At 31.8% G+C, this 23,513-nt stretch overlaps 1 protein-coding gene and 1 long non-coding RNA gene across 2 annotated transcripts; one reads left to right on the forward strand and one right to left on the reverse strand.

Annotated features, from left to right (window-relative positions):
• Positions 1-1,606: 1,606 nt before the first annotated feature.
• On the reverse strand, positions 1,607-3,938 carry LOC112716601 (uncharacterized). Its single transcript, XR_003160415.2, has 3 exons — positions 2,671-3,938; positions 2,181-2,367; positions 1,607-1,860 (listed from the first exon to the last, which is right to left on the reverse strand). It is a non-coding gene; the product is annotated as an uncharacterized lncRNA (long non-coding RNA).
• An 11,462-nt stretch (positions 3,939-15,400) lies between these two features.
• LOC112716602 (NDR1/HIN1-like protein 1) lies at positions 15,401-16,767 on the forward strand. Its single transcript, XM_025768539.2, has 2 exons — positions 15,401-15,806; positions 16,143-16,767. The coding sequence occupies exons 1-2, from the start codon at positions 15,504-15,506 to the stop codon at positions 16,470-16,472; spliced, it is 633 nt and encodes a 210-aa protein (XP_025624324.1). The 5' UTR covers positions 15,401-15,503; the 3' UTR covers positions 16,473-16,767.
• The last annotated feature ends 6,746 nt before the right edge of the window (positions 16,768-23,513 follow it).

Here is a 23,513-nt window from a genome sequence, read left to right on the forward strand (position 1 = left end):
TTTATTCCAACCGGAACCCTGTTCTTCATCAAACCAAAAGTTAGGCTAGTTTATGCTCCTTGCAAAACGACACGTGTCAGCCCCACAGTCGATCAAATTCCAACCGTTGGAAATATTACGGTTGCACAATTTCAATTTCCTGCTCAATTCACAGGAGCCATCGTCGTTGCCTTTAAAAACCACCGAAACCAATATCTCATCTTAAACATACTCAACAAAACTCTCCCTTGGAATCTCAACATGGTCCGTGCCAAGAAGAAATACTATGTTATTTTCATAGGGAGGGTCCCTGGTATCTATAGTTCCTGGCCGGCCTGTCATACCCAAGTTAACGAATTTAGCGGCAACCTCCATAAGGCTTACGAAACCATCGATGAAGCTCGTATGGCGTTCGAACAATTCCTATCTGGCAGACGATCACAGACTCAGCACACCAACAATAGTCCTCTACTACATCAAATTCATGCAACATCGATTCGGCACCACCCATCACCGATTCCTGACCAACTACTCCCTTTCGACGAAGGCATACAGGAGCAACGTCAAATTGAAGGAGGGGACAACCATTCAACTGTCCGTCATACCAACCGATCCAACCAGAACCGCCGGCAATAAAATCACTACACGTGTATCCTATTTATAATCGTTACCATCTTCGTCCTATACATAACTCTGGTTAGGAAGTAGGCTCCTCTTAACCTTAGTTATAACAGCACCTATCACCATGTGTTACCCGCTTTGTAGCAGTCTAACATTTCACTGTCTTCCGTGGTTTACTTTTTAACGTATATTCTATTGTATTGATTAGTTTAATGTTCACTTCATGCATAACATCAGCTTATTATTCCAGCATAACTGTTATTAACTCAGCCAAGTATAATTAATCATACGTGATTTTAGCACTTTAATCCGTTAATCCATTTACCCTCCTCCTCTGTTTACGTCATCTGTTACATACGGTACATACAGCCTAAGATTTTTACATATAGACAATTTTAATGTGAAATGCGATAATTTTTGTTATTTTGGTATTTGACATTCCTGTTATGATAGTTCATAGCATTACTGCGGTTTTGTAAGACAAATATATTTTTTAAAACTAAAAAGAGGAATCGTCGTTTTTGAATAATATATTTTCTTTATTATACAGAGACAAAACATCATACACGTTTTGTATAAAAAAAACTTTTGTTTTTACACTAAACAAAATAACGACCCCAATGTAAGTCACAAGAAAAAACGACAAGGATCTTGAGATCTGCTTCCTTTGGGGATTGAGAATGACTCTCACTTAATACATGATAATAATTTGACGAAACACATACAGCTACAAAATTTCATTATAAGCCGAAAACTGATAGAGGAAATGCAAAATGCATAAAACATAATTTCATTGTACAATGCAACGGTGCAAGTAAGGCGATTTTATCCCTACTAAATTCTGTACCGACTCTCTGCAGCCTACAACTAATAAGGAGAGATTATTATCTGCATAATAAAATTAACACAGCAAAACCATAAACAACTTCCGTGACAAACATAATTGCTTCACTTGCTAAAAGATACATGAAAATGTATAGCACAAAGTACATTAAGAAGTTTAATTCATCTCTCAGCCCTACTAGGAAGTACAAAACGAGACTTGATGAAATGGAAAAGGAATGGCATTGCAAGAATTGTCCAAGTTAAAATACTAGTGCACTTCAGTGATGGTTAGATTATTGACATTCATGCATCCAATTGAGCCTTCCATACATATAAACTTCTGTACAACCCGGTTATTACATTTATAGGAAACAGACATTTCTTTTATAGATGCAGTATCCTGTGATGAATTGAAGAACTTATTTCGGCAACCACCTGTCATGCAAGTGACACAATTGGGTTGAAAGTGTTAAAATTGAAGTCAACTGTGGAAATCTAAAAAAATATCAACCCAAAAGAACAATACAGAACATAAAGTTAGCAAAAACAAAGTACAAAACAGCTAAAGTGGTTCATCGTCTTTTCTATTTTCTTCATCAAATGAGAACAAAAGTATTTAAAGGGACAATAGAAAGTAAAGCGAGCCTCTTTAAACGATAAAAAAAAAATTAAAATTAGAATACAAGGGAAGAAGAAACAGTGTCAGAACAATGGGAAAAACAACAAACAAACACAAGAACAAAACAGAAGCATACCTGAACCGGATAAGCTTAGAAGACAAACATGGGTTCCAGCCAAGAGCTCAAAGCGTGTCTTTTCCATCCACTAAACAAAACACAAATCCCATGATTTGTTTTCCATAGCAAAACGGAGAGAACCGAACTTGCACCTTCCAACAATGTAAAAGCACAGAACCCACCGAACATATCTTACATACTAAAACTGAAGAACCAAGACAAAACAATGGAGAAAGATGCAACATTACTCTTATGCTAATAAAGCTTTCATTGCAAATAACACGGAAGAACAGAACAAAAAATCGCGCCAAAACAAGATACACAATCTAAAGAAATGTAGAGTAACGTTAAATTCAATAAGTTTCTTTCCAACAAGGGAAAAATGCTGAATATATGCAGCCTCATGTGGCCAGTGAAGTCAAAAAACACAATCACGTGTTCCCCATGTCATGCTCTGAAATTTATAAGGTAGCAAAACTGAAACAAGCTGTCAACAACATATATGTACCTCTCCAACAAAAGCCCCTTTTCATGTTGCGCAGAATGCGTCTCCCGTTTGTGAGATTTTGTCACTTTAAATTGCTTCACGTGCCCCTCCCTCCTGACGAAAACATGATTTATAGCCAAGGACCAAGGTACATGTCGGCAATGTGCGCACGCAGCCTTTTCTTATCCCCCCTTCTGGGCCTCGACCTCAGGAAGTCAGCAACAAAGAAGTACACATTAAAAAAAATTTACTGCATTTTTTATTTCTATTGCGTAATAATTCGACGCCAAAAGAGATCATAAATCATATCAGTTTCAATTTCCTGCATTCCTATTGGTTATCGTGCTAACAACAATCATTATAGACCGTGTTACCACCATCACGAGGTAGCATCGAATTTCTTAAAACAGAAATTTTCGAATAGCCTGCGGAAACAAATATTGTTGGAGTTACCAACCGGGATAAAATAGAAGTAAAATGGAGCAAGAAAAAAAATGATAGTGTTTGAATGATCGAAGGCTGAGACAGAGTTGTAGAGTTATCAGAACTAAAGCAAGAGTTTCTCGTGGCATTTAAGTACAAAGCAGAATCTAAATTTAAATCCGCGGCGATTCGTTTGACTGCTTCCGAAATTGATTACTCAAGTTTCAGAGGTTTCCATATTGATCACCATCGTATGAATAGGAAAATTGTTTCCCATACGGCGGTCATCTTCATGGAAACTTATCAAACTTGAATCATCAATATCGGAGTCACTCAAATAAATCAACGGGAATTTAAATTTAAATTCCCCATTATACTCAAAAACAACGAAATAATCTTGCTTTAACGCCGATAACTATACAACTCCGTAACAACCTTCATTCAAACAAACGCTAAAATATTCTCTCTACCTCCATTTTACTTCTATTTCATCCCCAGCTGGTAGGTCCAACAATATTCAAGTTTTCAAATTACATTACAATGATTCTTTGATCTCTAACTGGCAGAATAAACCATAACCAAAAAGCCAGCAACTTCTGATGCAACATGAAACAAACCGAATCATCAACTTATTCACCATTTTCGGGCACCAAACAACTATTTCTGAATTTATTTACCAGCACTAATCCCCTTCGTAATTAATTATTTAATAATTCTAAGGCAATCATCAACTGATTAAAAAATATAAATGACACAAGGACAAACTTCAACGTCACTCACCTCGCCAATTGATACACACTAACTGAATGGCCTGTGGCAGAACAATATTGGTTTTGCATCCAGATCTCTCATCCCATACATTCCCGCAGTATTCTATAACCAAAAATTTATATAAAATAGATTCAACGAACGAATAACCTATTTCATAACCAAAATTAGAACATCAGGATCTCCGAAATCATGTTGGTTATACTTACAGTTTTTCCAAGGTCTGGGTGTGCTTCCCACAATTGTCCCACCACACTGCACACTCGATCGGTAATCGCTGACATAAACACTCAGGATTTCATCCACCTAATACAACCGACTTTCAGATCCGTCGGAAGGCCTCTCTCTCATCCTCTATCAAACAGATTTCAGATTAACCAAATTTAAACGAAGTTTGACATCAATAAAGAAAAATATCACAAACCTGAATGGGAGAAGATGGGCCCCACCTCTTAGGTATCAAACAACAAGGGCAACCCATTTCTATCCATATGATGCATGCAGCTGGAACTACTGGATCTGCCAGGTATTAAGGTTCTTGGCTCTCCGAAGGGGTAAGGTTCGCCGGTATGCCACTGTTGGGAGGGGATGGTCCACGCTGCTTCTTGGCTCTCCGGAGCTGCTTGGAGGCGGTTCTTCAACGGGACTCGCATGGGGTTAGGGGGCGTTGGTTCCTGGGACTGGGAGTGGCTGTGAGGTGCTGCTTCCGCGCGACTTCGACGGTTTGCAAGGTCCTAGGAGAACTGCGTGGGGTTGGGTATCGCGTTTAGAGAGAGGGGTTCCTAGTTTCTTCTACGATGGCTGCGCTAGGTTACGAATAATGATATTCACGTAATGAAATGGGGGTGGGACATGGTTTTTATAACTTACCCGATCCAACATAAACAACCAGGCCCATTTAGTCCACAAAAAAACCAAACTACAGCTGGCTTAATAGCTGTGGCTTAATAGCTGTAGCTCAATGATTTAACAACACACTACAACTGCCCCCAAACTAGGAAAATTCCTGTAGCTTTTGCTTGTCACCTTTTCAATAGGTTTTGAGAACACCTTGCACCCTTTTTCTATGATTCTACACCATAATAATTCTAATAAATCTGCACCCTCAACATTTTTAATAATATATCTCAATGGTATTGTACCCTGGATCACCAAAGATCCAAAAAAGTTGACTGGAGCATTGGAAAGCCTTCCAATATTATGCAGCTTGTTGGAAGCTAAACTACTGTACTGTTGTCAGTATTTGGCAGGTGCAGATTCTCTGAGGCGATTTGCCTATTCAGCATCATTCATTATTATGTCCAATTGAAGAAACCATTTGGCCTTTGCACAAGACAACCAAGAAATCAAGTATATGCATTGCATAACTTGATTCCTTTCCCTTATCCACTATACTAGCCGCTTCATTTTGCAATTATTGCCAAATAATAATTATAGGGGACAGTAACTGTTCACTGACTACTTGCCTGACAGAGACTTTTAGCCAATCATGATTCTTGAATCAGATGGAGGTGGAATCTGTAAATGACTTGTAACTCAAGTCAATATAAATAGGATATTTGAGACTCAATTGAGTAACAATGACCATTCTTCTTTTTTAACAGATGGATCAATATTTTTATTAAAATTTAGTTAATATTTAATTAATTAAAAAATTAAATAATTTTATATTATTAGATATAATTTTATATTATTAGATATAATTTTATATTATTAAAAATATTAATAATGATTAATTAATAATTATAAATTATAAATTATTTAATTTTCTTTTAAATAGTGAGTATAGATTGATCATAACTACAATAGAAGAATTTATTTATTGAATTATATTATGTGAAAAAGTGAAAAGTGGAGTTTGTTGTTTAAGAAGTACGTTCCAAGAAGATGGTGTAGAAAGCAGGGACCTTTATTTTGAGTTCAAAAACCTATATCACCTAAAAAGGTGTAGAGATCACCTTCAACTTGGGATCTGAATGTGAGTGCACCACCATCAACTTTTAATATGACCATTGGCTACTTAATTATATATTAATTAATTAGCCGCTTGGCCCTATCACATGCAACATTCTTGGTTGACCCTCAAATATTCATACTCTACTGTCACATATTCATCATTCATGAATATATACCCACATATACATGTGAAGACACATATACATGCAGCATTTCCGTTTGAACTAATTAATAGAGGTAAGATAGAATCTTCTATTGTCATTTGTCAATATTGTCTACCTGCCATGGAATAATATTTAAAAATTGAAAAATTATACGAGAACAACGTTTTTTTTAAACAACGTAAATAATAAATTAAAAAAAAGTTAATTTTAATTTTAAAATTTAAATTTTGAATTAACTAAGTTTAATCATAATTTTAAAATTTTTTATTTTTATCACAACCGTTCTCTCGCAATTTTGTGTTACTGTTGTCGTTGTTGTATCGCGACTTTGCTGCTTCTGGAGCTGCTGTCTCGTTACTTATTTCTTATCAACTAAGTTAAATATTTATTTTACTAAGTATCTGTATGGTTATTTTTATTTTAAAATAAATGTTTATTTAGGTATATCATTAGTATTTTGCTTGAATCTGCATGCACATGTTTCACATAATGTTCATCGTATTTTGGTCATACCATTTAGGTGAATGAAGTAAAGTGGTACACAATAGAAATGTCAAAGACACGATGCAATGACGTAGAAACAACAGTAGAAGTGTAGCGTTGGAACAGTGACGGAATAAGACCTCTTGTTCGACGATAGTGCAATTTCACATAAAAGAGAAAAAGGCGTGCAGCAGTAGCCCGTGAAACATAGGCGAATATATACCGTATTTGGATAACTAGGAAGCGATTAAGAAGCTTCCTTCTACCGAAAAAGGAGAGAGCTTCCAGCGCTATTGCCCTGAAAAAGGTTTGTGATTTAAATTTTTTGGTTTTTGCATCGAAAGGATATCGTACCCCTAATTTTATGGGAGAAAAAGGTGCAGCGACAGTGTCAAGAGCAGGTGACGTGATGCAAGAAAGAAAAAAATGCAGCAGTGACATTGGTTGCAAGGAGCATTACAGAAATGGTATGACGAATGAAAGAAGAAGATCAGAAGCAGTGCAGCATGACAGAAAAAAAATAAAATAACTACAATAAAAAAAAATGAAAAGTAAAATACTAAAATTATAGTGGATAACTGAAATAAAATATTTTTTAGTTTAGTAAATTTAAAGTGCAACTCATTATTTACATCGTTCCCATTGTTTATCTAGCAAAATTTATTATTAAAAATTTTATTCATAAACAAAAGCTTAAACCAACACGCACCTTGTATGTTATAAACTTATAATAAATAATATTTGTTAGAAGACGGGAGCTATATTAATAATTGGTAAAGATGCCGAAATGAAGTGCAACTATTTGGGCCATTGATCGGAAATAATAAACTTATCTTGTTGGCAATAATTATTGGACTCTATATGTAATAATATGATGGCTTATAATAAAGAGTGAATAGTCAATTCTCTTATTCATCTTCATAAATGTTTCAAATATAGTCATCACTTACAATATTTTTTCTTATTTAGCATTTAATAATTTTAATAATAATTAATAAATATTAAATAAAATAAATTTTAATTATTTAAACTATATATATGTGTGTGTATGTGTGTCAGTGTGTGTGTGTGTGGACGTGGTTAAAATCTTTATTCAAATCCAAAATATGTAATGGGCAGATTGAGATTTGTGTTTTTGATGTTAAATTAGCATGATATATATAGTTAATTAATTAACTTAAATTTTAATATTTCTTACACCAAACGGCATCTATCTTTCTTTCAGATTTGAGCTGCTAACGACTAATTATTCACTATGTGAATGAAAGGGCACAAGCTAAGGGGCAAGTAACTAAAAGTGAGTTGGTCCAAAAGAAAAATGATATAAAGTTGACTATCAAACAAAGGTTGTTTTCCAAAGGAGAAATAATATATATTTAGAAAGTTGCTTCTCCATTAATCTAATGTTAAAAGGGAGAAAAGAACTCCATCGAGTAGGTGTGAGTTGTCAACTAATGCTGCTTACGTTAGTATTTTTGGAAATTTTTTATTTTAATAAATAAAATAAATATAATAATTACTGAATTAAATAATTTTAAAATTTATTATCAAAATTTGACATCCTCTCTCATTTCGTTTATACTATAAACGAGATAATTTTATACATATCTCGTTTATAATATAAACGAGATATATACGTATCACGTTTACGCATGTTATCTTAATTATACTATAAATAAGAGCGGAGCCAGATACAAGGAAAAGGGGGCAATGATTTCTCCTAATTTTAATTTTTTATATATAAATTATATGTAAATTTTAGTTTAATCCTTCTCTAAAATTTTATTTTAGTCTTATTTTATTGTATAAATATTTTTTGTCCTTTCTAATATTTTATCTAGCTCCGTCTCTGATTATAAATAAAATATACATAAAATTATCTTGTTTATAATGTATATGACATAAGAAAGAATAACATATTTTGATAATAAATTTTAAAATTATTTAATTTAATAATTATTATATTTATTTTATTTATTAAAATAAAAAAATCCGTATTTTTGGTCTATCGTGTAAATTGCATTTAATTATCTCAATTGGAGGTGAAAATTAATTAAAGAGTAGCTCGGTTTCAACTAGTAATGAAAGCAGCCCAAGAAGCCGGCACGTAGTCTGTACCAGCAATAATGGAATGGAAATATATGTTTTTCTTTTTTTCTGGCTTCCTTTTAATTGTTAATAAAATTACATATAAAAGCCCAATCATGTGTTAAAACATAAAAAAAAGAGGCTCTTATATATATATATATATATATATATATATATATATATATATATATATATATATATATATGGGGCTATAATTGGTTGCTCTTTACTCTTTAGTAACTTCGAATTTTTAATTAAAATAATAAGTGCTGATACAACCTTAGCTTTTTGAAGGGGTCGCAAAATTTATTCTTGTAAATTATAAAAAGAAAATGTCATTGTTGGGAACTTTTATTTCTGTTCTGTTTGTCTCGTAGATGTGTCTTTGCACATGAATAATAAGAAAACCATTTTGCAAAATAAAGTCACCCAATGTTTAAAAGATCGTCGACTGTGTTTGTTTGTTGAGATATCAACATTAATCATTAAATATGATGATATATATTTATTGTTTCTTTATTGTGAGACTTGTGACACAAATTTGAATAAATACGATGATGCGTAGATACACATAATATATATATATATATATATATATATATATATATATATATATATATATATATATATATATATATATATATATATATATATACTTTGTTTAAATGTAGAAAAGAAAATAAAAGAAAAAAAATAAGAAAAAAATAAAAAAATAAAGTTATTTTGTATATTGTTTAGATGAATAGAAAATAAATGAAAAAAATAAAAAAAATATTTAAATAAAAAATGAAAAAAATTATAACGATATAAAATTACATTAATATTTTAATTATAAAATAAAATATAAATATTTTTATTTATTTATATTTTAATATATTTTATAAATATTATAAAATATTATAATTTTAAATATTTGATTTAAATTATTTATCTAATACATATAATGTTTAAATATGAATTTTTATTATAATAATATATTAAAATTAAATTTATATTAATAATTGTTAATAATAATATAAATAAAGGTAGTATTGAAAATATAAAAAATATAGCATTTTTTTCTTATTTTCTTATTTATAATGGAAAGAAAATTTTTTTAGTGAGATCCACACAAAAAAAAATTTTCTTTCTATTTTCTTTGCAAATCAAATAAAAAAATATTATTTTTTATTTATTTTTTATTATTTTTTCCAATCAAATATAATATTAATGTTTTTTTAATTGAGACATAAAGACATAATAGAACACAAAATTTGACTTTTTTATTATTATTTTAAAATTATCAAAGTATTAGATACAGTACATAAGACACAACAGTTAAAATTAATATTTAATTCACTACAATAATATAAATTATTTTTTAGGATTATATGTGTAAAAAAAGAATTAAAATTTGTCAAAAAAATAAATTTTGATACTATTTTAACTATGAAAATATGTTAATAAAAGTTTTGTTAAAAATAATTTTTTTAACATATAAGTAATTATAAAACAAAGTTTAAATCTTATTTTGATAAATATTGTCTGTCAAAAATAATTTGTTAGAAAAATTTAAGAATATATTTTTTGTGATACTTATTAACCGTCAAAAATACTATTTATTTTGATACTTATTGACTATAAAATATTCTCAACAAAATTTTTAACAAAAAATAAGATGAAGAATAAATTGAGATTTTGAAGATAAAGAATGAGCAGTATGATTTTAAACTGAGAGTAGTGTGATGTCAAAATTGACAGAGTCTAAAAAAAAAATAAATAATTGAATAAATTGAAAATAAATGAGTGTCAAAATTAAAAAAATAATTTTTTACGGTCAAATTATTCATAAAAGATATAAAAAAAATTGACATTTATAATATTTATCAAAAATATATATTAATTTTAATATTTAATTATAATGTTAAAAAATTAAATATTAAAATAATTCTTTTTTTGTAGCGATTTATACATATATATCTTGTATTATTATCAAATATATTATAAACTTTATATATTTATATGTATTTGTGTATATATTTGTGTCTCAAAGACACTAAATAACAAAACAAAATTAAAAGTGTTATTTCAAAAAAAAAGGAAAAAAAAGAAGGGGCAGAAGTTATTGTGGGAGCATGGATAAAAAAAGGAAGTCATTTTTTTTTACTAAAAATAAAAATAAAATTTAAATCTGTAACTTCTAAATAAGTATAAAAAGATTATGAGTTATAATTCTTTGAAATAATTTTTTTTGTTTTTAATTGTGGTTAGTCTTCATTATTTATTATTTACTTTTAGTCGCCAACCATTAAAAAAGGAACGGAAGGAATGGTCGGTGCAACTGGGCTGGAAGCTACTTCATCATTTAAGTGGGCCCTACATTGACCCCAAACGTTGAACGATGATCTTCCTTTTCTGATTAAGCCATCCAACGGTCACAAAGAAATACTTAACAAGCAATGAAAACTTCCTTAAATTATTATTTTTCTTTTTGGTAAATTACTAAATTTGAAAAAAAAAAGTAGGGGAGGGGTTTCATACTTTCATCAATTATTGTATGTGAGTATCGCAATTCTTTTCATTTTATTTGTCATTTTGTCAATTTAACGAAGAAATTTAATTTTAATTTAAATATAAATAAGAACACGGTATCATAATGATCATATTTAATATACATGCAAGATTACGATTATTTGAAAACATGATAGTAAATTTACTGTGATTTAATAATTTCACCCTACCATCGGATTGATTCATTGTTTTTTAGATAACTAATATTAACTAACTTTAGAATTTAACTCTATAATTTAGGATTAATTTAGAATCTATATTTAAGATACAACAACAACAAAGCCTTGTCCCACTAAGTGGGGTCGGCTACATGAATCAAACGACGCCATTGTGCTCTGTCATATATCATGTCTACAGAGAGACCGTTTACATGTAGATCTCGTTTGACCACCTCATGGATGGTCTTCTTAGGTCTTCCTCTGCCTTTCGCCCTTTGTCCATCTTCCATCTCATCCACCCTCCTGACTGGATGTTCTATCGGTCTTCTTCTCACATGTCCAAACCACCTGAGACGCGATTCAACCATCTTTTCCACAATAGGTGCTACTCCAACTCTCTCCCTTATATCTTCATTCCTTATTTTATCCAATCGCGTATGACCACTCATCCATCTCAACATCTTCATCTCTGCCACACTCAGCTTATGTTCGTGCTCCCCTTTAGCCGCCCAACACTCCGTACCATACAGCATAGCCGGTCTTATAGCGGTGCGATAGAATTTACCTTTAAGTTTTAAAGGCACTTTTTTGTCGCATATAAAACCAGATGCACTCCGCCATTTTGACCAACCTGCTTGGATCCTATGATTTACATCATGTTCAATCTCTCCATTATCTTGTATGATGCACCCAAGATACTTAAAACTTTTAACTTTTCGTAGGGTGTTCTCTCCAATTTTCACCTCTATATTGGAGTTTTCCCTTCTTAGACTGAACTTACATTCCATATATTCCGTCTTGCTACGGCTTATGCGCAGACCATACACTTCTAGAGCTTCTCTCCATAACTCCAACTTCTTATTTAGGTCTTCCCTTGACTCTCCCATAAGGACGATATCATCGGCAAAAAGCATGCACCATGGCACAGGCTCTTGGATGTGCTCTGTGAGTACTTCTAAGACTAATGTGAAAAGGTATGGACTTAAGGATGATCCCTGGTGTAATCCTATACCAATAGGGAATTCCTCTGTCACACCACCTTGAGTCTTCACACTAGTTGTGGCCCCATCATACATGTCTTTAATTGCCCGAATATATGCGATCCTTACTCTCCTCTTTTCTAAAACCTTCCATAAGACCTCCCTTGGTACCCTATCATACGCTTTTTCCAAATCAATAAACACCATGTGTAGATCCCTTTTATTACTACGATACCTCTCCATCATCCTTCTTAATAGGTATATCGCTTCAGTGGTAGATCTGCCTGGCATAAATCCAAATTGGTTCTCTGTTACTTGTGTCTCTTTTCTCAACCTCCGTTCTATCACCCTTTCCCATAACTTCATAGTATGACTCATAAGCTTAATCCCTCTATAATTTCCGCAACTTTGTATATCCCCCTTATTCTTGTAGATAGGTACCAAGGTGCTCTTTCTCCACTCATCAGGCATCTTCTTTGACCTTAAAATCTCATTAAAAAGCTTGGTTAACCAGTTGATGCCTTTTCCTCCAAGACCCTTCCAAACCTCAATCGGGATATTATCAGGTCCTACTGCCCTGCCATTTTTCATCTGCTTTAGAGCCTCTTTTACCTCGAAGTCTCGAATCCTTCGATAGTAGTCAAAGTTTTGATCTTCTTCCCTTGTGCATAATCGACCAAGGCTCGGAAGAGTCTTCTGTCCCTCATTAAATAACTCGTAGAAGTAGCTCTTCCACCTTTCATTGATCTTCTCCTTTTGAGCCAACACCTCTCCATCCTTATCCTTTATGCACTTAACCTGATCCAGATCTCTCGTTCTTCTTTCCCGGCTCTTTGCAATTCTATATATACCTTTTTCTCCTTCTTTCGTGCCCAAAGACTGGTAGAGACCCTCATATGCTCTTGTTCTTGCTTCACTTACAGCCACTTTTGTCTCTTTCTTAGCCGCCTTATATTTTTCCCAGTTATCTGCATTGCGGCATAAAGACCACTCTTTAAAGCATTCTCTTTTTATCTTTATCTTTTCTTGTATACTCGCATTCCACCACCAGGACTCCTTGTCTCTTAGTCCTATTCCTTTAGATTCACCAAAACTTTATTTTGCTGTTCTTCTAATAACTTCTGCCATCTCCCTCCACATCTCTTCCGCGCTTCCATTCCCATCCCACTTTGCCTCTTCTCCTACCCGTCTTAGGAAGCTTCTTTGTTCCTCACCTTTCATCCGCCACCACCTCGTCCTTGGGTTCTTCGTATGATGTCTTTTCCTCAACTTTTGCTCAACGCGAAAATCCATGACGAGCACCCTATGTTGTGTTGTCAAACTCTCTCCCGGGATAATTTTACAGTTAATGCAAAATTTCCGGTCGACTCTCCTCAACAAGAAGAAGTCGATTTGAGAGCTTGTCATGCCACTCTTATAGGTTATAAGATGTTCGTCTCTCTTTTTAAAACATGTATTTGCGATGAGAAGATCAAAAGTTGAGAAAAAGTCCAAAATAGTTTTACCCTCGGCATTGATCACCCCGAAACCATGGCCTCCGTGAATACTCCCATATCCAGTCACTTCTCTCCCAACATGGCCATTTAAATCTCCTCCTAAGAAAATCTTATCTCCCAAAGGTATGCCTTGAACCAAACTCTCTAGATCCTCCCAAAACCTTATCTTGTGTTGTTCGTCCGAACCCACTTGCGGTGCATAGGCGCTAATCACATGGAAAGCACCTCCCTCCACCACAAGTTTGATAGAGATGATCCGATCTCCCACCCTCTTGACATCAACTACGTCCTTCTTCCACTGCTTATCCACAATTATTCCAACTCCATTCCTATTCTTCACCTTTCCTGTATACCAAAGTTTGAAACCAGAAGAATCCAACTCCCTAGCCTTTGCACCAACCCATTTCGTTTCTTGTAGGCACATAATGTTAATCTTCCTCCTTGTCATGGTGTCCACCACCTCCATGGACTTTCCTGTTAGAGTGCCTATGTTCCATATCCCAAATCTCAACCTTTTGTCGTTTCGACCTTTACCTTTTCCTTTGTGAACTAGCTTATTTACCCTCGTCCGTTCACGAAAACGCGAGAACCCTTGCTCATTTAACACTACATTCGGGCACCGATGCAGCGGCTCTTGCTTTGACACCGTACTCGAGCCATACGGCGCGTTACTTCCGGGTAACGACCTAGCTTTAGCGCAATAATAAAATTCTTTACCATTGACAAAAAAAAAATTGATTTTCTAACATTATTCTTTTAAAATATTAATAAAATTTCTCTTAATAATATAACTTTTAAATGTTATAAAATTATTTATCTTTCTTTTACTCAAGTAAAGTTTCTTTGTTTGTTCTTACAAATGGTTAATGATACCTTTCGTTGACTTTCGCAAGCACAAAGTATCCCACATATCTTAATACAATCATACCAAATGTAAATTAAAATTAATTATCAAAATTAATTATTAATATAAAATATATATATTAAAAATAAATTAAAGAATATATATTTATATATAACTAATTTTAATAATTAATTTTAATGTATGAATACTGTTTTTGATCTCCACTATATTTTAACTTGGTGGCTTAGTATATAAACTACCCTTGATCATTAGTTAATACAGGAGGTTTCAACTGAGGATATATAGTTGTAGTATTTAGTTGCTCGAGTAAAGAAATTATAATAACATATGATTCATTTTATTAAATGAATTAACTTAGAAATTAAATAAGGCAAAAGACGTGAAATAATAATTACGATGGTGGCACATGTGTGAAGTATTCATGATGTCACCTTTAAATTGGCTTAATAATTTGAGTGGAGAAAGTTTTCCTCATTTGTTAAAATTTATATAACTTGCATAAACAAGCTATAATTTTAACAATAATAATCCGGAGAATACTGTATAATTAAAAATAATTAAATAATAATTTAATTAAATTTATTAAATTATCTAATAATTTTTAAGATAAAAATTTTTGTGAAGTTGAATAAAATTAATATACAAAAATCGTCTGACAAAAATTTAATTAAATAAATTAAATTATATAAATACTTTCAAGTATCAACTTTACTTGAAGTTAATTTCATCTGAGTTTTCACCAATTTTTAAATATAACTTAATTTCATCTGAATTTTCACCAATTTTTAAATATAACTTCACGTAGAAACAATTTCGCCGAATAAGGCTAATGAAGAAGTATATATATTGTTGAGTACGTAACATTGCACATTTTCGTCATCGATCACTTTCCCACAGGTCTGATCTGTTCTTGAAGAGCAAGCATGTCGGTGAAGGAGTGCGGGCACCACAAGAGCAAGAAGAAGAAGATCTTCAAGAGAATATTCTGGTGGACAGCCATCATCTGCTTCATCATCCTCTTAACAATCCTCATCATTTGGGCCATCCTCCAACCATCAAAACCCACCTTCATCCTCCAAGACGTAACCGTCTACGCCTTCAACGCCTCCGTCGCCAACTTCCTCACCTCCAACTTCCAGGTCACTCTCTCCTCCCGCAACCCCAACGACAAGATCGGAATCTACTACGACCGCCTCGACGCCTACATCTCCTATCGCAGCCAGCAGGTACGAACAGACACATGAATGAATATATCAGTAACAGTTATAAAAGATGATACTGAATCAGTAACAGTTATAAAAGATGATACTGAAGGTTGTTAAATGATTTGACTAGATTTTCATCTAACGGCTTTCAGTAATCAACTTCATGTGAAGTCGACTATACATGAAAATTCAACATAAAAGATTCTAATTAATAATTAATAGTCAATTTCACATAAAATTAATAACTAAAAATTCTTACATGAAAATTTAGTAAAATCAATTAAATTATTTAATTTTTTTTTTACTAGTAAAATTTACTACATATGAGTTTTTATCTGTGTTTATTATTATATACAGATCACCCTCCGGACTTCCATTCCTCCGTCGTACCAAGGCCACAAGGAGGTTGACGTCTGGTCCCCATTTGTCTCCGGCAACAATGTTCCGGTGGCTCCGTTTAACTTCCAAGGACTAAGCCAGGATCAGAACAACGGCAACGTTCTCGTCGTCGTTAAACTTGACGGCAAGGTCCGTTGGAAGGTCGGTGCATTTGTCTCCGGCCATTACCACATCTATATCCGTTGCCCTGCCTTCATCACGTTCGGACCCCGCAGTAACGGCATCGCCCTCGGAGATAGCGGCGCCGTTAAGTTTCAGCTTGTTCAGCGCTGCACAGTCGGTGTTTGACTCAACTCAACTCAACGCCGTTAGAAGAATGATCGTTGCTTGGTATATTACTATATTTACTGTTTTATAAATATAATTTTTTTCTTTTTATACGTATTATTGTACGTAGTTTTCCAAATATATCTTCCGTATTGGTACGGTGGATATACCTTTGCTATTGCGGTATTTGGAATTGTACATTTTGCTATAGAATAATATATTTGCACTTATTGGGACGAGATAGCAAAATTACAATTTGTAACAAAGGTAATTGAGCTAAACCATATAAAAACAGTAATAAATTTATTTTCATTTCGATAGTGGAGTGGTTAGCTTTAGCTTTAATCTTCTTATACAAATGATGATTATTCGCGTTTATTTGGCTTTTGGACTTTGTTTTTCTTTTTCTTTTATCATTTAGTTTCACTTTTGATTATTTTGTTAGTTAGTTGGTTTATGAATTGGAATATGTACGTGTATTCTTTTGTCTGTTTTCTCGGTGGCCTCTGTTTCATTATTTAATCAATAATAAAAGTATATACTTATTATTTATTTATAGTATGAAAATTGAAGCTCCAACTAACACTTATATAATATCATCTGAATTCTAGCGAATTCCAGCTAACTAGGGTGAAAGTATATACCATCAAAATCAAACATATTCCATATTTCATATGTGCTTTGAAATGTTCTTTCTATTCGACTTGAGAGTTTTACTAACTACACTTAAAAAGGAAAAAATAGAAAAGGAACGGAACAAACAAGTGATTGGACAGAAAAAATGTCTTTTTGTAGGATTGACTCTAATTTGTACTAAAAAATTATCATGGTGAATTTTTTTTTTTAAATAATTCGGACGTGTTAAAATATAATTGTGATCAATTAATATTATTTAGTATATATTTAAATATTTATTATAAGATATTACGTTTTTATTATTTTAATTCTTTTAACACTTATAAATACCTTTTGTATTATATCATTCTAAATAACTTAAATATACACAAATCTTTTTCTCTATCGCTCTCTCTTACCTTTCTAACAGTTACCATCAATGATTTTGGAGTTTGTTTAATTCTCCATTTCTTGCGCATAAGGGCATGGTGGTGGTGGCGAATAGTAGTGCGTGGTCCTTATTATAGTCACACTCAAATAACTTGCCTAATAATAATGCGGTGATAGGTAGAAACTAGAAAGAAGCTTTTCCTCACGTCATGCTTGCTTATATAAAAATGGATGCCCCTCATGTTCATGTTCATGTATGTGTGTATAATGAAACAATGTTAATAATGTAATATTTATATAGTGTAGCGAAAGAAAAGTTTGGTGTGGACAACCCAACAGAACACATGCAAGCACCGTCATGGAGTTAGGCAGATTAAAGGAACCTTCTTTTATTGTCAACACTACTAGTCTATAATAGTGCATGTGCAAGTGATGTGATAGGATAGAGGCATGTTATACTCACCTCATGAAGCAATCAATTATCTCAATTCAGCTCCCCAACTCATATACATTAGGCCTTATTAATGTAATATTATATTCTCTCATTTTCTTTGCTGTTATCTATCTAACAAGACGCAATCAATAAGCAATCACATGCATACTCTCTGTGTTACCCTAGTAGAATTGACTAAACGTCTCATGTCTCATAGTCGTAGCAACTTCTTTCTTTGTTTTTCACGTGACCATATCTGATCTTACTTAATTGGATTATGGTTTACTGCATTTTAATTGAGCTCATTCAGATCTTTAAATTACAAAAAGTTGCAATTTTTTCTTGTTCATCAGAAGGTTGGAAAATTTTCACGTGTTTTAATTGCTTTACTGATACATTGGTATGACAAGTACGGTTAGATAGCCAATTAAAATTGTGTTTAATATTGTGTAATGACAAATATTTTTCTCATTTTTTCATATCCCTTCATCCTTATTGTTAGAAATAAGAGATTAAATTAGAGAAAAGATTTGTATATTATTGAATGTTGTGGAAAGTACAATGTATAAGGGGTATATATAGCTGCTAATAGGATGATCAAAGTCATAAAAGCATAGAATCTTACAATTAATATACAAATACACTATATAAATACAAATGATACTAATTGATCTAATTTGATTCTAATTATTCTCTTAACATCCTCCTTCAAACTCAAGTGGGAGCTAAAGTTACCATCTTAAGTTTGGATAATAGAGTCTGAAAACGAGTCAGATGATGAGTCTTGGTAAAGATATCAGCAGTCTGATCCAGTGTACCAACAGCGATGAGACGAATAGCACCAATAAGGATACGTTGCCGAATAAAGTGGCAATCAATCTCAATGTGTTTGGTGCGTTCATGAAACATATCATTATGGGCAATCGGAATAGCACTGCGGTTGTCATAGAAAACATCAATTGGGGATGACTGAGGAGCACCCAAGTCTTCAAGAACCCAACGAATCGAGATAACTTCAGCAGTAGTGTCAGCGAGAACACGGTATTTAGCTTCTGTGCTTGATCGAGCAGTGAATGTTTGCTTCTTAGCTCGCCAAGAAATGAGAGAGTCACCAAGAAACAAACAATAACCAGTAGTGGAACGACGATCAATGGGATCACCAACCCAATCAGCATCTAAGTACGCCTGAAGAGATAAAGAAAAATGGGCAGAAAAATAAAGTTCATAGAATAAGGTGCCTTTGACATAGCGAAGGATGCGAAGAACTGCCGCATAGTGAGTAGTACGAGGAGCCGACAAGAACTGGCTAAGAACATGCATGAACCGGATAGGCGATGTCCGGTCGAGTGACAGTTAAGTAGACGAGTCCTCCAACTAGCTATCGATAAAGAGTAGGATTGTCCAAAACAGTGCCATCCAAAGGAGTAAACCGAACATTAGGCTCAAGAGGAGTAGACTCAGTGCGACTATCAGTAAGTCCGGCTCGAGCAAGAAGATCTGAAGCATATTTAGCTTGAGAGAGATAGATGCCATCATCAGTGGATATGACCTCTAGACCAAGAAAGTAGCTGAGAGAACCAAGATCTTTCATCTCAAAAGTACGATGAAGGGACGCCTTGAGATCAGAGATACCATCAACATCATCTCCAGTAATGATCATGTCATCGACATATAAAAGTAGAAGGACAACTCCACGTTCACTTTTACGAATGAAGAGAGAATTTTTATGAGGGATGCAAGTAAAACCAAGATTGTATATGGTAGTGCTGAACTTGTCAAATCATTCACAAGGTGACAAGGAGCTTGCTTAAGACTATAAAATGCCTTGCGAAAGAGACAAATCTTACTAGAAGGACAAGGATATCCCAGAAGTGGTTTCATATAGACTTTCTTTTTTAAATTCCCATTAAAAAATGTATTTTTCACATCCATCTGATTGAGGGACCATTTCTTAACCGCAGCAATGGCAAGGAGAGCTCGAACAGATATAAGACGAGTGACAGAAGCAAAAGTCTCTTCATAGTCAATACCATATTTTTGTGTACAACCTTGAGCAACCAAATGTGCCTTATAGCGATCAATGGAACCACTAGAGAAAGAATTTGTATATTATTAAGTGTTGTAGAAAATATAATGTACAAGGGGTATATATAGTTGCTAATAAAATCAAAATTATAAGAGTATAGAATCCTACAATTAATATACAGATACGCTATATAAATACAAATAATACTATTAATTGATCTAATTTGAATCTAATTATTCTCTTAACACTTATCAAATTATTCTAATCCTAATTTTTTTAGAAATATTATAACTCTATCATCTGTGCCTCTTGGTTCCTCTACCATATATATGGGATAAATGATTGAAGTATTTGGAATTGAACTTAATAAAAAAAAAAAGTGAAAATAAAATACAGCATCTTATTTTTTAACATTTGTTTTGTATTTTTATTTTTTAATGATTTTTGACCTTCTAAAACCTTATAAAAAAATTAAAATGGTAATTACAATGATCTATTGAATAACATGTCCATCACCTATCACTCTTAATTGATCATCACAGTTAGTAACACAAAATTTGTTTACTTATCTATTAAAATTTGAAATTTATATTTAATCATCGACTCAAATTCTATTTGGAGGATTCGTACAAAGTCGTTATGAATAAATAAATATCTAAAATAATAAAAAAGTATTTGGTTGACTAAAGCAAAATTAATGATATTATAATAACAATTAAAAATTAAAAAATATATTATAATAACAATTTAAAATAAAATGTATAGTTGTCTCTTTTAAAAGATTTAAAATACAAATTTATATAAATGTCTGTTAAAATAAAAGTTAGTGGATCTTTACAAATTATTAATTATAAAGTTAAAATATTATTAGTGGGTCCTTTAAATCCATTCTAAAATGGTCGTTTTATCTTCAATTAATTTTTTTAGAATTGTATTTTAGTTATAGAGTAATAAAATTTATAAATTGCATATAAATTGTGGCAATCGTTAATTATTTTATATCCAAAAACAGTGATTATTCAATAATTATATTCATTAGTGGAAGATATTGCAAATTTTTAAACTACTAGGTTATTAATTTGAACAAAAATATATTTGATTGACTATTAGAATTAACTGAAAACTAAGATTTTATTAATTGTTATTACTTTAAAAAACACAAATATCTACAAATTTAAGTCATACTTAGTTGTTTAAAATAAATGATTAAATTAGAACCGTTGTTGTTATTGTTGAGACACATAAAAAGAGTAGCAACTATGACTCCATGGAAGAACTAAAATCATTTACTGTCCATGATTTTTCAATTTTTTATTAATAGTGTGTTTTTTGTTATTGCGTCTCACGTCCTAAACATTCGGACCATATTCAGTGTGTGCACTTTTTTTAATTAACTAATTCTGTCTCATTACAATTATTTTGCTCTACTATATTGTTTTTTCTTTTAGTTATTGCTTCCTTATTCATTATACAATACTAAATTCTAACTAATTAACTCTTAATTCTAAGTTTTAAACCTTATATCCTAAACTAAAAATCCTAACAATAAATTTTACGCCAAAAAATCTCCATAAAAAATTCCAAACCATATAATATAAATTCTAAATCCAAAACCATCACCCTTTAATCTTAATCCCATTACTACATGTCTTTTCATTAATTTTATGATGCCAATGTCAGGATTAACCCAAAAAATTAATTACAACACCCTTACTTACATCCTTAATAACTCCACTCTAGGATATTATATGATGTACTTATGTATATTCCTGCACACTTAACAAGCTCATTTCATATAGTAAGTTATCTCTAAGATTTCATACCGACATGAATCATTTGGTCTTAAATCAACCACAATTATCTAACTCTATCGATTAAATCAATCAAATTTTGATTCTATTTATAACAAAAACTTTAATTCTCTATCATATAAAATGTTAACCATAACTCGTCATACTAATCACTCACATTTAAGGCTTAATTTGATAAAATTTTTATTTTTAAAAAATAGTTTATAAAAATTAATTTTTAAAAATTGAAGCATTTATATTTAGTAAATCAAATTAAAAATAACTTTCAATAAGTACAAGTAACAACAATTGTATTTAGTAAAATAATTTTAAAAATTTTAAAATACTATAATAAATATGAATGTATGAGTTAAATTTAAAATTAATTAATGTCTGAAGTTATATTAGACTTTATAATTTTGATAAGCTCTTCTTTAGATGCTTTTAAAAACATCCCTAACTTTTAAAAACTATAAATATAAGCACATAAGTTTTTTTATTTACCAAACACAAAATAAAATACTTATGTTTTTAATAAATTTTTTTTACTAAACTAAGACTAAATACACCTTAGCATAATTGAAGTAATTTCACATTTTTACCGAAATCCGCCTGTTCAAAAAATGACAATTTTTTTATGTTTAGAATTTAAATTAAAATTTTTAAACTCTGAAAATAAGTGGATCATCAATTATTCTTTTTCAACCAATATAATGCACTCGAGATTTTAAAATTTTCACTTTAACACCAGTCCATCATTTTTCCTAATTCACATTATTCTACCAACTAGATGTTTCATGTCACGTCCCACTCAATTTTGAATATTTATGAGACACACTTTCACTAAACAAACGTCCTTAATTGAGAGGATTTAAGCTTAATTTTGCATGTTCTTACAATGTCCTGGCAAATAAAAAATTATTTGATTCTAAGTAATCCTATTACCTCTCCCAAGACCTACCAACTTTTTTTTTAAAAGATCAGTACATAAACTCTTTAATTCTTGCCAAACAAATATTTCTTCACACATCATGAAGTCCACAAAATCCAACAAAAATGCAGAGCCCAATTTTTGTATTGGCTACAACTGTCAGCTGACGGCTCCGCTTTAGCATTAACTTACCAAATGACAATATCCAATACAAGGACACACTACGTGTCATTAAATTGATCTACCAAGGTTATGGATTCCACCGGTTAAAAGAGCACCCTGCACCATTTTTATTAGAGTCTACATCAACAACTTAACACAAAATTTACAACGTTCAAATTCTTTAATGTATATTTGAATAGCTCTACACACCGACATAGCATTATGCCAGTAAAGTGGCTTGTCATATCTGAAAACTTTCCCAGAAGATATGTCATTTGAATCTATCTAAATTTGCGACTTGTTAATGAGAATTTATAAGTAGTAGTACCATATTTATTAACCAAGCTAATTAATAATCTAAGGTTATTTAGACAATTGATATACAATCTACAATGAGAAGGACACACTAAAGTACTGAACACATGAATTATTTAAAGTTAGTTAAACAATTACTGAAATTTTATTACGGAAGAACTTGTAAGATCGTTAAAATGGACTAAATTTATTGGATCAGTTCATTTATTTATTTAAATGGGTAGGCTTTGTTTCTAAAATTAAGCCTGTTTAAATTTTGGGATAAACATGCTAATTTTTATTAATCTAAAAAAAATGACGGGTTAAACGAGCTAGTTCGCAGGCTAACGGGTGGCCCGTTTAAATTTTTTTACATTTTTTAAAAAAAATTGCATTTTTAGCCAACATTTCTCTCGATTCA

This window comes from Arachis hypogaea, chromosome 10 (genome assembly GCF_003086295.3).
Source record: "Arachis hypogaea cultivar Tifrunner chromosome 10, arahy.Tifrunner.gnm2.J5K5, whole genome shotgun sequence".
In the NCBI taxonomy this organism is placed as follows: domain Eukaryota; kingdom Viridiplantae; phylum Streptophyta; class Magnoliopsida; order Fabales; family Fabaceae; genus Arachis; species Arachis hypogaea.

Coding starts and splice junctions, on each gene's coding strand:
- LOC112716602 (XM_025768539.2), top strand. CDS start 15,504: ATGTCGGTGAAGGAGTGCGGGCACCACAAGAGCAAGAAGAAGAAGATC. Junction 15,807..16,142: donor TCTCCTATCGCAGCCAGCAG/GTACGAACAGAC, acceptor TATTATATACAG/ATCACCCTCCGGACTTCCAT.